This window comes from Podarcis bocagei (assembly GCF_964188305.1).
Source record: "Podarcis bocagei genome assembly, chromosome: 7".
NCBI classification, from domain to species: Eukaryota; Metazoa; Chordata; class Lepidosauria; order Squamata; family Lacertidae; genus Podarcis; species Podarcis bocagei.
Window position 1 is genome coordinate 91,307,443 of NC_138132.1, and position 15,384 is coordinate 91,322,826.

Below are 15,384 nucleotides of genomic sequence, written 5' to 3' on the forward strand. Positions count from 1 at the left end.
CGCCCTGATCCTTAAATTAGCCTGTTTATCTTTCAATTCAATTAAGGACAGCTGTGCCTTATGGTCTTCTAATTGCTTATTAATTGGCTGTAATTTTCCTTCTACAGCTAGCACCTTTTCTTTAGCCTCATCGGCAATCTTCCTTGTCAGTTTAGATTCCTGCAGCAGTCAGTCAATGGCCTGAGTATTGGAGCTGATAGTTGTAGTGTTTAAGTCAATTTTAGCTGACAATTTTTCTAAAGCTCCAAATATTTTATCTAGTGATGCATTTAATGTCTCTTCAGCACCCGTACTCTTTGCTCCAGGCTGCCCAGTATCCTCCCTTTCTGAGGCAGGAGGTGCTACAATTGATTGCCTTCGTTGCTGTAATCTAGTTTTTATCCTTGTAGGCTGGGGTTTTTCCTGATCCATTACTTTATCTTTAAAATTCAAGGTCACTCACACAGTTCAAGCTTCCTTTCTGGTGAGAAAGTTTCTAACCCAGCTGTAGTGGAAAATCCCCAGCTATATCCCTGGCCTTCTCTAGGGGAGCACCTTGGCAACAATGTTACTTTCAGGGCAACTTTTCCAAAAGCAGTCCTGCCCTTTTTAACTTTCACTTTTCCAATAACAGGCAACAGTTCAATAATAGGCAACAATTACAAGGAGTCCTTTTCAGTTCACATGCAGAGTATTCACCAACAGTTACAAATGTTTATAAGCGGTGCAACACTTTCTCACTGTCTCTGGCAGACCCGTATCAGGGATTAGGCAATGGTCTTTTTTCTTCACTTTTTCTTAAATCCTTAAGTCCAAAGTTTCCTTCTCCCCCTCACTCCAAGAGGGAGTTCTTGCATCTGGCATTAAAATTTAAACTCCTCTGTTCTGCTTCTCCAGCTCTAGCTTCAAAAGTCTTTGCTTTAATCCTATTTACAAAAACCGGAAGACGGACTTCCTTTTTGCGCCTTCCCACTTCAGTGCCAAATTCAAGTTCTTTGCGTCGATCAAAGGCAAGCCAAACCTTTGATCTCTCGATTTTAAACAGTCTTACTCATGGGTTGCAGTTTAGCAGCCGAAATTTCAAAGGAAAAAGCTCAGCGCTCTCCGGCAACAGCTGCGCGACTTCACTCCACGGAAGTAGCGATCGACTCTCAGCACCGCACCACCCCCGTTCCGCTCCGGAGCCCCTCGCGGGGTCCCTTCGCTACTTGGGGGGGCGCTTCTGGCACCCGCCGAGTCCCACGGCCGCAGGCTTCTCCCGCCTGCAGTTTTTGACCGGGTCCCCGCTGCGCCGTAGCGGTAAGACCCCTGGTTCCGCGGAGCTTCTCCTCCCGATCAGGAGACCGCCATTGCCGTTGGCGCCACCTCCGGAAGTCCCCGATGCTTTTCAACATCTTTATGCGCCCCCCTCGCCCAGCTTGTCTTGCCCAGTTTTGGGCTGGGCTGCCATCAGTATGCCGATGACACCCAACTCTATCTGTTGATGGATGGCCATCCTGACTCGGCCCCAGACACACTGATCAGATGTTTGGAAGCTGTGGCTGGATGGTTACGTGGGAGCCGGTTGAAGTTAATCCTTTGAAGACAGAGGTCCTCTGGCTGGGATGGGACGATATGAGATTGGGGGGGCAACTCCCATCTCTTGCGGGGGCGCAATTAGTGCCAGCACCGTCCGTTAAGAGTTTGGGTGTAATCTTCGACACCTCCCTTTCCATGGAGGTGCAGATTGCAGCTATAACAAAGGCGGCATTTTTTCATCTCTGCCCAGCTAAGCAGTTGGCTCCTTACCTCTCTCGCCCTGACCCAGCCACTGTGATCCACGCGACGGTCACCTCCAGACTGGATTATTGTAACTCGCTGTACATGGGGCTGCCCTTGAGACTGACCCAAAAACTCCAGCGGGTGCAGAATGACGCAGTGAGACTCCTCATGGGGTCCTCGCTGCGGGAGCACATTCACCCGGTGCTATACCAGCTGCACTGGCTCCCGGTGGAGTACAGGATCAGGTTTAAGGTGCTGGTTTTAACCTTTAAAGCCCTATACGGCCTAGGACCCACATACCTACAGGACCGCCTCTCCTGGTATGTCCCACAGAGAAACTTACGGTCTTCAAATAAAAACATCTTGAAGGTCCCAGGCCACAGAGAGGTTAGGCTGGCCTCAACTAGAGCCAGGGCTTTCTCGGCTGCGGCTACAAGCTGGTGGAATGCACTGTCACAAGAGACTAGGGCCCTGCGGGACTTAACATCTTTCCGCAGGGCCTGCAAGACAGAGCTGTTCGACCAGGCCTTTGGCCAGGGCACAACCTGGCTTGACTTCCTCCTTTGGCAATCTTCGCGGAGCTCTGGCCCAATGATTGCCATTGGTTTGATTTGACTTAATTTTATAATGAATGATTTCAGAGTGTTGTACCATTTTATTGTTGTTAGCCGCCCTGAGCCCGGCTCCGGCAGGGGAGGGCGGGATATAAATAAAATTTATCATCATCATCATCATCATCATCATCATCATCATCATGATATGTACCAAATTCTGCAAGTAGTGATATCAAGCAAAAACAACAGATACACACTGAAATGGATATATGACTGATTTATTCAGATTCTCTTACATGAAAGGAATTTGGGTGGTATTTGTAAAGCTCAGGGGCAGAGTTTGGAGGGATCGTCCAGTTTATAGAACTCATATTTACATGTGTTTGGATTTACCACTGCTTTACATCCCGGAACATCAACAATACCACCGTACCTAAAAAGAAGAAGAACAATGTGTAAACTAAGGTTTCCCTGAGCTTATGGAGATCTTGTAGAGGAGCGCTCCTTTCTCCTGCTCGCTTAGGACATGCCAAGAATGATTGGAACTACCTGGCAGAAGAGCAGTTTTGCAAGATGTTTGCTCGATCCAGGGAAAACCAAGCCCTTGGAAAACATTTGCCCTGAGGCCAAATTCACCTGGGGTATCCAAGCTGAATGCACAAAGGACATGTCTTGTAAAATATGCCATTGCATGTTGCTGTACGATGACCCTCCACCCCCCACTATGTTTGCGGTGGTTGAGGGCAGCATCCATGCACAAAAAAGGGTGTAGCAAAATGTTGGTGCGAAACCAAGAGGCCAGCAAGGAGGGAGACAGAAGGAGACAGGAAGGTGCAGGAAAGAGGAGGGTTCCTCTTCCATTGGGCGCATTGGGGTCCCTCTCCCCAGCAGCAACTCCTAGGTGGTCTCCGGATGAGAGGATCTGGGACTCAGGGAGATCCCAAAGTCCAAGCTTCCATGCAGCGAATGCCTGGTCATCGGATGATTGGAAAGGCACTCTGGACATGCTCAATTTTATGCAACCTATCTTCAGATGTAAAGATTAATTGGGACACCCGTTTTCAGCTAATTCCGTCCCTGAATGTTTATTGAGCAGAAGATCTTCCAGAGAGAACGGGGCAAAATAATTTGAAAGAGATTAATAGACCCAGTGCCATTATGGGTATTTGGCCTACCTGGAACAGCACTGCATTCCACTTTCACTACATCTGCATTCCATGCACTGCGCTGTATTCCACTTGGAGCCAAATGGATGCTTGCTCCCATCATTGAGATCGGTACACTCAGTGGGCAGCACCGGCTTACCTAGGGAGAGAAATTTAATATCAGCCCCCAAACAGCTCATGCAGTAAGAAGCTGCTGCTCAGCACAATGCAGAGACTGCGCAAGAGAAGCACAGTGACTGCAACTCGTCCCTTTGTCCAGCTCCTCCTGTGCTTCTGACCGCAGCCTGATACGTGAAAATGTAGTAGGTAAAGCGTTTCCTGACATGGAGTGGAGTGGGAAGCTTTGCCACCTTTATTCTTGCATGTCCTGGTTGCTGACAAGAAAGGTAGTGACCCTGGGCGTCTGTCTTGCTTATACTGCGGCCATGCAGTCTCCTGCTTGAGTCTGCAGACGGTGGTTCCAAGCTTAAAACAGGGTGGGAGTGAATGGGGTGCCCTGTGGATGGGGAATCTGGCCGTTTCAATCTCTACCAGTTATTATTATTACTATTTATATATCATCCTCAGGGCAGTTCACAACTTAAAATACAATCTAAAAAACACAAAATACATAATAAAAGTAAACGCTTAAGCAGGGACTCATCAATGAGAAGATGAGGCGGGAGCAGCGTTAGGTCATTTTAGACTCTGAGCAGCATCACAACATCCAGAGAAGTGTAGATTTTGAAGGTAGCTGCATTTTGGTCTGTGTTCTGGTTCTGCAAGAGCAGATTTAGAATCATAGAATCATAGAGTTGGAATAGACCACAAGGGCCATCGAGTCCAACCCCCTGCCAAGCAGGAAACACCACCAGAGCACTCCTGACATATGGTTGTCAAGCCTCTGCTTAAAGATCTCCAAAGAAGGAGACTCCACCACACTCCTTGGCAGCAATTTGGTAGGTGTATGCTAAAAAATCTCTAGTCAGGGACAAATTTCCCAAACATAAAAAAAATTGGCCATGAATAGGTTGCTTATCAACATTACGTTGTTGTTTACTTACCATCTTTAATCTCTGCTTTGTGCTCGCTGAACGTGCAGAATCCCTGACACAAGGCAAGTGTCAGAGACAAGGCTGTCAGGCTCCAGAGGATTTTCTGCAAAAGAGACACACACATGGACAAATCATTCAAGATGGTGTTATCATATATTTATTTGTAGAACCTCTTGTTCTGTTTAAAATTGGATTGCATGTGACTAATTTTTGGTAAGACCAGAGTCACTGAAATTAATGTGCCTTAGTTAGTCTTGTCCATCAATTTGAATGGATCTACTCTGGGTATGATTCACACTGGATTCAACCCTAGGCCTTTGAAAAAATTCCTCTATATTAAGCTTCTACACTTGAGTAGCTGAGTTGGGTCATTTTATTCTTAAGAGGGATTTTTAAGAGGGACGGTTCCAGAATTACAAAAGCCATCCCAGCTTTGGATTTGATCGCCAAATGTGAGCTCTAAAGCTATAAAGCAGGGTCAGCAACCTTTTTCAGCCGTGGGTCAGCCCACCGTCCCTCAGACCATGTGGTGGGCTGGACTATATTTTGGGGGGAAATATGAACGAATTACTATGCCCTACAAATAACCCAGAGATGCATTTTAAATAAAAGGACACATTCTACTCATGTAAAAACTCATGGACTGTCCGGGGGCCGGATTGAGAAGGTGATTGGGCTGCATCCTGCCCCTGGGCCTTAGGTTGCCTACCCTGCTGCAAAGCACAGACTGTGCCTGGAAAGAGCAGAGGAAAAGTAAATGTGGATAAGCCTTCAGATAAGCCTGGAGTCTGAGAAAGCCTCAGCAAGTGAGGTACTTCATCCTCATAATTCTGAATGCCTTTGCACACCCCCTCTCCACACACAAATCTCCCTTTCCACCATTTAAACCTAATCTAGATTAAAGAAAAAATTGTGCACCAACCATCCCCAAAGCATTCCACTTACCATCTTGGTTTTTCAATGAGTTGCTGGCAAACCCTTTCTGGGAGGTGCAGGAAAGAGCTCTGGTGTCCCTCCTGTAAGTCTGTGGAGAATCCCATGCCCCCTTTTATACAAATGGGAAGGAGGAGGGGCAAAATGAGAGGGATGGAGGTCCTAACTGGCCAAAGAAAATATTTGCTTCAGCTGACATAAATGTTTACAATAACAGCTGGGAGAGTTCTATGTCTTGCGGAGATATTCATTGATAAGTGCAGTTCAGAACCAGAACCGGGAACAGGAAAATCAGGTTAAACGTTATTAGACCAGGATAGTGTTGAGTTCTGCAAGAGATATGGCTCTAGATATTTGTCTCCAGGGCCTCACCTCAAGAAGGATACTGTCAAAAAAGGCCAACAAAAGGAAGAAGGGGGTGGAGCAACTCCCCCAAGGAAAGATTGCAGCATTTGGGATTTCTTACCCTAGAGAAAAGGCAAGTAAGAGGTGACAGAATACAGGCAAATGAAATTAGGAGAGGGCTTTCGTTCACTACCAGTCACTGTTCTGCCTCCGCAAGTCAGTCATCTGCCAAAGTTGTGACATTTGCTCTGAGACAAGCAGAAGCCCATTTATCTGCAGGAAAAATTCCTCCTCGGCTTTGAGAAATTATATAGGTTGTCTTTTCAGATTGCTTTCACAAAATAAAACATGCTTTTTTTTATTAATTATGAAGGTCACAAGGCTAAAGGACTATAGCAGCTAGGGCATAGGTTGCTATTGCTATTTCAAAATAGCTGTGGCTAAACATTCTTTAGGGTGTTGTTTCTTTAGAAATCGTGAGGCTAGGGACTTTTTAGTAAGAAAAACATGTTGCATGTTTCTGAAAAAAATTGTCTTTGTTCATGCTTCAATTATAGGGCATCTTTAGCAACCTTGTGGTCAGGGGCTTTCTAGCAAGAAGAGAGAGGTGCCAACGGTCACACAGGGAGGGAAACATGGACCCCCAGGACCAGACTACGGCTGTGCTGAGGCAGAAAACGCCACTTTCCTGGAGCCCTAGGAAAGTGAATTCCTCAGCAATATTTTGGGTGATATACAATTCCTCTCAGCGAGCTACACTTCCAGAGTAGTTTAACCATCAATCTCCCTTCCCAGGCACCCTTCACATCCTTCCCAAGATGATTTGGGGGACACCATGACTGTGAAAGTGACCTCTGAGTGCTTTCAATGGATGCTGCTCAGGTGGCCTTAATCTCAGCTGACCCAAGTGAGTAGTGGGCCTCAGGTGCCTTGCCTGCGTTTCCTTGGGAGAATGGGGGTAGGTTTTGGGTCACAGTGGAATACACTTGTTTTTATCCACGGTAATAAATACTCAATAAAAGATAAGAGACACACACAGATAACTGATTTATTTAGATTCCCGTATGTGAAAGGACAGGGATGTGTGTGGAAAGCTTAGAAACATGCCTTGGAGGGGCCTTGGATTTTAATGTACTTATATTCCCATGTTTTTTAATCTATCCCCCCTTTGCATCCATCAGCACCTGCAGAATCACCGTATCTAAGAAGGAGCTGAACATGCAGACCAAGCTTGATCTAAAGTCACCAAAGTGTTTTTCTTCCACAGCCTTCATCTATCTTGGAAATGCTTTGCTGGATCCCGGGGAAACAAAGGTTTGGGAAATCAGACCTGGGCTTGTCCTGAGGCAAATTTGCTTGGGGAATCTTGGGCTGGACGTGCACCAGGCCCAGCTGTGCAAAAATGTGTTTCATTCTACACAACATTTCAAACACACACACTGCAGGAAATGTGCTTGGCTGCACATTAGAAGAAACCGGTCTTGATTAGGGATTGGGGGGGGGTTCACTTAAGTTCATACTGAAAGCCAAATTTATCAAATTTGCACTTTCCAAAATAATATGAGAACCAAAACAGAGGCATCTCTGGAAATTCAGTTATTCAAATTTTGTGATGCAGTTCACCAACTAACCATTGTTTACCAAAATACATGAAGTGGGTAAAAATGTGCTTAAAAATGAATACAGTGGTGCCCTGCAAGATGAATGCCTTGCAAGATGGAAAACTCGCTAGACGAAAGAGTTTTCCGTTTTGGAGGTGCTTCGCAAAACGAATCTCCTATGGGCTTGCTTCGCAGGATGACAATGTCTTGCGAGTTCCTGCTGGTTTTTTCCCCTCCCCCCCATTTTTCTAAGCCGCTAAGCCGCTTATCAGCTGATCCGATAAGCTGATAAGCCGCTAAAAGCTGCTAATAGAGCTAATAGTGCTAATCCGCTCATCCTTCAATGGGCTTGCTTCGCAAGACGAAAAAACCGCTAGACGAAGAGAATCACAGAACGGATTCTTTTCGTCTTGCGAGGCACCACTGTATATTAGTGGAAATAGCATATCTGTTGGGAAGCCAATGAGGAACAGTGGTTTGCAGAAGGGCATAGCTGAGAGGCTGCAGAGGGGAGAAGCTGGGAAATATTGGGAGAGGAAGAGCCGAAGAAGCAGCAGCACCAGGGGAGAGACAGCTGACAGACTCTGTGTCCTTAGAAAGGATTCCTGACCAGCCCCCCTTCTGGGTCCAGGTGGGCATCGAGGGTAGCCGAACAGAGAGCGCAGAGTCAGACAGCTCAGATAAGCCGATGCAGGAGTGACATAGAATTGGGGAGACCTGGAGGGGAGGGGACTTTACTTGGAGCAATGCCGTTATTTAGGGAAGATTGCATTCCTTTGTCACGCTTTGTGAATCATTGAATAAATGGCTTGGTAAGAACTTTCTTCCTTTCTCTGCCTCTTGGCTGCCACTGTGAGAGGGATCTGATCCCCCAAAGCCTGACCCTACAATCACCTTCTGAGGCCCTTCTTCATGTGCCTCCTTCCCAAGAGGTCCAGTGGGTGGGAGAGGTAGTTTCCTTTTTCCTTTCTTTTTTCTCCTCCTGTTTTTAGTAGGTATTTTGTGTTTTTATTTTGAATTTTTCCACCCTGAGACCTTTGGGTGGAGGGCAGTATACAAATATAATAAAAATAAATGTTAAAAGGTGAGTCTCTAACCCTCCTAGGAAGGAAATTATGAAGCACAATGAGCATGTTCTAAGCAACTTCTGTTAAATGAGCCAGCCTGGCCACTCCTGTCTGACAGGGGTTTCAGCCAAGTCAGAATTGTGATTGGTGAGTTCTTTGGACACCAAGGAATAGGAGCCCCCAACATCCTAAAGGTAAAGGGACCCCTGACCATTAGGTCCAGTCGTGACCAACTCTGGGGTTGTGGCGCTCATCTTGCTTTATTGGCCGAGGGAGCTGCCGTACAGCTTCCGGGTCATGTGGTCAGCATGACTAAGCCGCTTCTGGCAAACCAGAGCAGTGCACGGAAACGCCGTTTACCTTCCCGCCGGAGCGGTACCTATTTATCTACTTGCACTTTGACGTGCTTTCGAGCTGCTAGATTGGCAGGAGCAGGGACTGAGCAACGGGAGCTCACCCCGTTGTGGGGATTTGAACTGCCGACCTTCGCAACGCAGAGAGAGGGGAGAGTCTAATGCTTCTTCTGGTTCTGCACTTCCAGCTACAACTGGCTCTGCTGTTCCTTCATCCACTCCTTTCTGGAGGGAAGCCCTTGCCTTGGCAGATGTGGTGGGACTAAACCAGAGAGGGACTTGGGGTTGGGGATGCTGTTAGGGGTACGGGAAGTGCTGTTCACCACCTCTGCTTTGGCTGCCCATGAAAGGGCCTTTGAAAAAGCATGAGAGCTCAAAAGTGTCACACCCGCCAGCCTTCCCTTTACTTTGCCACCCATGGAAGAGCTTATGGAAAATGTGGAGGGAAACATTTTCTTGTCTTTTTAAAAAGGAGGGCGCAGTCTGCTTCCCTCCTCCTTGCTTTGCCAGGCAGCTGCTCCAGCCACGGAGGAGTGTTTTTTGTTTTTTGTTTCAAAGTGTGTGTATAGGGTGAGGAAGGGCACATTGATGCAAGGGGCACATTGATACACCAACAATATTTCAATTTTGAGAAACATTATTCGTGTCGTGACATCACTAAAACGTTTCTAGACATGTGTGAGTACAACAGCTGAGACCGCGCCGCCCACCAGTTAGCTGTTATCATTTAATGAGAGTAGGTGTGTTTTTAGCCAACTAAAAAATTACATGAAATGTAAAAGTGTTCCAATGCTGTTTTACATCGTATATAATAATATAATATGACTGAATTTCAAGTGTCATATCTCAGGGGAAAAACAGGATCTTGTATGTTTGTCTTCTCCATTCTAGAAGATAAGGCAAGTATTGATTTCAAGAATGTTGTTTTGCAGTTGCCAAAACCAAATTTCTCAAAGAGCACATCTCAAACATCATCTCTTTATACTTTTTCTATTGACTTCAGTGGATATAATGTGCAATAGAAGCTAAACATTAAGTAATTATCTTATTTCTTATAAGTATTTTGTTTACATTACTATTTTTTAACCATTTAATGTGAGTTCTTATACTTTTTAAAGTTTTTTCAAAGTTTTTTTTTAATGGATAGGTGTTTGATGAAAGATTAATATAAGTTTTGATGTTTTGTTAAGAAAACCTGCCATAAAGTCTATGATATGTGTGAAACACTGTTAGTTTCGATATGTTATTTAGATTTTAAGTAATAAATTGTATGGCTAATTATGATCTCTCACAATAAAAATTGTTTTATTCATTTTTTTTGTAAATAGTTACCATTCTCATAAAATTTACACTTTGTATCAAAGTGCCCCATCCAATGTATCAAAGTGCCCTGTAGGTGGAGCAGAATGATACAAAACTCATTTTTTTTACTAAAGTCATTGTATTCTCGTTCTTCTAGCTATAATGGTTCTTTTGATTGCTATTATAATATTGATTAGTTATGCCATGCATAAAGCAAAAAAAAAAAGACTCATTTTTGTTACATAAAATATGATATTGAATTTATCTGCATCAATCTGCCCCACCTCACCCTATGTAGTGCTGGAGGAAGAAGGGCAGAACCCACCCACTTGCCAGTTTTGCTTTGCTGCCTGCCAGCCACATGGAGCTGCAGGCAGGCAGCTCCTTTTTTTATTTAAAAAGTGTGTGTTGGGATGCGGAGCAGTGCAGGAATTGCCTGTTGCTTGTGTTGCTCCTTGAGGGACTTTTTGAAAATGCTGGGGTGGGTTGGAGGAAGAAATGGGGGGGGGGGGGGTCAACCCATGGCTGCCGTGTTTTTCTTCTTGCCTGCTGACATATGAAGCAGGCAGCTACTTGAGAGGCGCCTCAGTGGAATATGAGAGAGAGAGGGGAGGAGATGGGAATGCTTTTTTGTTCCTGCTGCCTGCTGCACAGCAGAGGTTGTTGCAAAGTGGTTGCAGGAGGCCACCTAGTTCAGAGGCCTCATCAGCCCCATCCATGATCCACTTTTACCTAATTGTTCCCAAGCCATTGTTGTTGGGGGCAGTGCAGATGCTCTAGTTTAATCTTTATCAGAAATTAAATCGTCTTGATCTATTCCCTGAATCTTCCAAGTCGCCCCCCCCCCCTTGTATGGGGAAGGGGGTTCCCAGTGTGGAGGCATCAGAATTGTTATAAACTTTCCCCAGATAATTCACGTTGTCTTGGGAGGCAGTAAATAAGTATCATCATCATCATCAGCAGCAGCAGCAGCATTGTCACCATATTTCCCCCCATAGTTCCCAATTTTTTGGGGTGAGGGGAGGACATGTATTTCAGAAGCACAGCACCACCTTTTCCTCCAGCAAGAATTGTTCCCAAATTATTTGGGGAGGGGAATCGCAGTGCAAACCCAGAAATACTATTGTTGTCGACTCACCCCCTCCCAATGTCGACATAATCATATTTGTTTAAGTGAAGGAAGAGGGCCACAAATAACTATAAATCCACACCTGCACTTCCCTGGGAGTTAGCACAACTGAATTCAATGGGACTTACTTCTGAGTAGACATAACGAGGATGGGAGCCACAGATGGCTTTGTGATGGGCCATTTAGTCACTACATTAACTTTGCCTATTATTATTATTATTATTATTATTATTATTATTATTATTATTATTATTAATTATTCCCCACCCATCTGGTTGGGTTGCCCCAGCTACTCTGGGCTGCTCCCAACACACACAAAAACAGAATAAAATGTCAAACATTAATAATAACCATCTGATCCAATACAAAAAAGTCACAATAACTTTAAGATAAGCAACATATCAAATTAAGCAATATTTAATAATCCATTGCCTGGTGTGCTCTCGTCCAATGGGGTCACGAAGAGACGGACATGACTAAACGACTAAACAACAACAACAATCTATTAGAATCTAAAAAGCTGCTGATGGCTGAGATAGGCATGTCCATCACTTTCATTATGATATGTACCAAATTCTGCAAGTAGTGATATCAAGCAAAGACAACAGATACACACCAAAATGCATATATGACTGATTTATTCAGATTCTCTTACATGAAGGGAATTTGGGTGGGATTTGTAAAGCTCAGAAACAGGGTTTGGAGGGATCATCCAGTTTATAGAACTCATATTCACATGTGTTTGGATTTACCACTGCTTTACATCCCAGAACTTCAGCAGTACCACCGTACCTAAAAAGAAGAAGGACAATGTGCAAACTAAGGCTTCCCTCAGATTATGGAGATCTTGTAGAGGAGCGCTCCTTTCTCCTGCTCGCTTAGGACATGCCAAGAATGATTGGAACTACCTGGCAGAAGAGCAGTTTTGCAAGATGTTTGCTCCATCCAGGGAAAACCAAGCCCTTGGAAAACATTTGCATTCCATGCACTGCGCTGTATTCCACTTGGAGCCAAATGGATGCTTGCTCCCATCATATGCATCGGTACACTCAGTGGGCAGTACCGGCTGACCTAGGGAGAGAAATCCTATACATTTAACATCAATGCAATCAGAAGCTGCTGCTCACCACAATGCAAAGACTGCGCAAGAGAAGCACAGTGACTGAAAATTTTCCACTTGTCCAACTCCTGGGCATCTGTCTTGTTTATACTGCGGCCATGCAGTCTCCTGCTTGCGTCTGCAGACGGTGGTTCCAAGCTTAAAACAGGGTGGGAGTGAATGGGGTGCCCTGTGGATGGGGAATCTGTCCGTTTCGATTTCTATCAGTTATTATTATTATTACTTTAAGATAAGCAACATATCAAATTAAGCAATATTTAATAATCCATTGCCTGGTGTGCTCTCGTCCAATGGGGTCACGAAGAGACGGACATGACTAAACGACTAAACAACAACAACAATCTATTAGAATTTAAAAAGCTGCTGATAGCTGAGATAGGCATGTCCATCACTTTCATTATGATATGTACCAAATTCTGCAAGTAGTGATATCAAGCAAAGACAACAGATACACACCAAAATGCATATATGACTGATTTATTCAGATTCTCTTACATGAAGGGAATTTGGGTGGGATTTGTAAAGCTCAGAAACAGGGTTTGGAGGGATCATCCAGTTTATAGAACTCATATTCACATGTGTTTGGATTTACCACTGCTTTACATCCCAGAACTTCAGCAGTACCACCGTACCTAAAAAGAAGAAGGACAATGTGTAAACTAAGGCTTCCCTCAGATTATGGAGATCTTGTAGAGGAGCGCTCCTTTCTCCTGCTCGCTTAGGACATGCCAAGAATGATTGGAACTACCTGGCAGAAGAGCAGTTTTGCAAGATGTTTGCTCCATCCAGGGAAAACCAAGCCCTTGGAAAACATTTGCCCTGAGGCCAAATTCACCTGGGGAACCCAAGCTGAATGCACAAAGGACATGTCTTGCACAATATGCCATTGCATGTTGTTGTACAATGACCCTCCCCCCCCCCATTATGTTTGCGGTGGTTGAGGGCAGCACCCATGCACAAAAAAGGGTGTAGGAAAATGTTGGTGCGAAACCAAGAGGCCAGCCAGGAGGGAGACAGAAGGAGACAGGAAGGTGCAGGAAAGAGGAGGGGTCCTCTTCCATTGGGTGCATCGGGGTCCCTCTCCCCAGCACCAACTCCTAGGTGGTCTCCGGATGAGAGGATCTGGGACTCAGGGAGATCCCAAAGTCCAAGCTTCAACGCAGCGAATGCCTGGTGATTGGATGATTGGAAAGGCACTCTAGACATGCTCAATTTTATGCAACCTATCTTCAGATGTATAGATTAATTGGATCACTCGTCTTCAGCTAATTCCATCCATGAATGTTTATTGAGCAGAAGGTCTTTCAGAGAGAACGGAGCAAAATAATTTGAAAGAGATTAATAGACCCAGTGCTATTCTGGTTATTTGGCCTACCTGGAACAGCAGTCCATTCCACTTTCACTACATGTGCATTCCATGCACTGCGCTGTATTCCACTTGGAGCCAAATGGATGCTTGCTCCCATCATATGCATCGGTACACTCAGTGGGCAGTACCGGCTGACCTAGGGAGAGAAATCCTATACATTTAACATCAATGCAATCAGAAGCTGCTGCTCACCACAATGCAAAGACTGCGCAAGAGAAGCACAGTGACTGAAAATTTTCCACTTGTCCAACTCCTGGGCATCTGTCTTGCTTATACTGCGGCCATGCAGTCTCCTGCTTGCGTCTGCAGACGGTGGTTCCAAGCTTAAAACAGGGTGGGAGTGAAAGGGGTGCCCTGTGGATGGGGAATCTGGCCGTTTCGATTTCTACCAGTTATTATTATTACTATTTATATACCATCCTCAGGGCAGTTCACAACCTCAAAATACAATATAAGAAACACAAAATACACAATAAAAGTAAGAGCTTAAGCAGGGACTCATCAATGAGAAGATGAGACAGGAGCAGCGTTAGGTCATTTTAGACTCTGAGCAGCATCACAACATCCGGAGAAGTGTAGATTCTGAAGGTAGCTGCACTTTGGTCTGTGTTCTGGTTCTGCAAGAGCAGATTTGGTAGGTGTGTGCTAAAATATGAATGGGGTGCATTTCCCCCTCATCTCTAGTCAGGAACACATTTTTCAAACATTAAATAATTATTTGGCCATGAATAGGTTACATATTAACATTACGTTGCTGTTTACTTACCATCTTTAATCTCTGCTTTGTGCTCGCTGACCCAGCAGAATCCCTGACACAAGGCAAGTGTCAGAGACAAGGCAGTCAGGCTCCAGAGGATTTTCTGCAAATAGACACACACATACACAAATCGTTCCACATGATGCTATCATATATTTATATGTAGAACCTCTCGTTCTGTTTAAAAATGGATTCTATGTGACTAAATTTTACTCAGAGTAGAGCCACTGAAATTATTGTGCCAAAGTTAGTCTTGTCCATCAATTTCAATGGATCTACTCTGAGTATGATAGGCCTGGAGTCTGAGAAAGCCTCAGCAGCTGAGGTACTTAATCCTCATAATTCTGAATGCCTTTGAACACCCCCTTTCCACACCACAAATCTCCCTTTCCATCATTTAAACATAATCTAGATCAAAGAAAAAGTTGTGTGCCAACTGTCTCCAAAGCATTCCACTTACCATCTTGGTTTTTAAATGAGTTGCTGGCAAACACTTACTGGGAGGTGCAGGAAAGAGCTCTGGTGTCCCTCCTGTAAGTCTGTGGAGAATCCCATGCCCCCTTTTATACAAATGGGAAGGAGGAGGGGCAAAATGAGAGGGATGGAGGTCCTAACGGGGGAAGGAAATGCTTGCATCAGAAGGAAATATTTGCTTCTGATGACAAAAATGTTTACAAGGACAGCTAGAAGAGTTCTACATCTTCCGGAGATATTCATTGATAAGTTCAGACCAGAACCGGGAACAGGAAAATCATGTTAAATGTTATTAGACCAGGATAGTGTTGAGTTCTGCAAGAGATATGGCTCTAGATATTTGTCTTTACAGCCTCACCTCAAGAAGGATACTGTCAAAAAAGGCCAGCAAAATGAAGAAGGGGGTGAAGCAACTCCCCCAAGGAAAGATTGCAGCATTT

The 15,384-nt window shown here is 44.8% G+C and overlaps 1 protein-coding gene across 2 annotated transcripts in view; it reads right to left on the bottom strand.

The window, feature by feature from the left end:
- Window positions 1-15,384, bottom strand: part of LOC308590801 (small serum protein 2-like) — a 113,932-nt gene that overhangs the window by 31,586 nt on the left and 66,962 nt on the right. Inside the window, exons 3-4 of one of the 2 annotated variants that reach the window (XM_081201066.1) lie at window positions 13,720-13,849; window positions 12,806-12,976 (exon numbers count right to left, since the gene is read on the bottom strand). In XM_081201066.1, the coding sequence (XP_081057192.1) occupies window positions 12,871-12,976; window positions 13,720-13,849 (236 nt within the window). In that variant the 3' untranslated portion in view covers window positions 12,806-12,870. Of the gene's footprint in view, window positions 1-3,469; window positions 3,600-12,805; window positions 12,977-13,719; window positions 13,850-15,384 lie in introns of those variants that run through there. The other variant, XR_014009899.1, reaches the window with a different exon arrangement.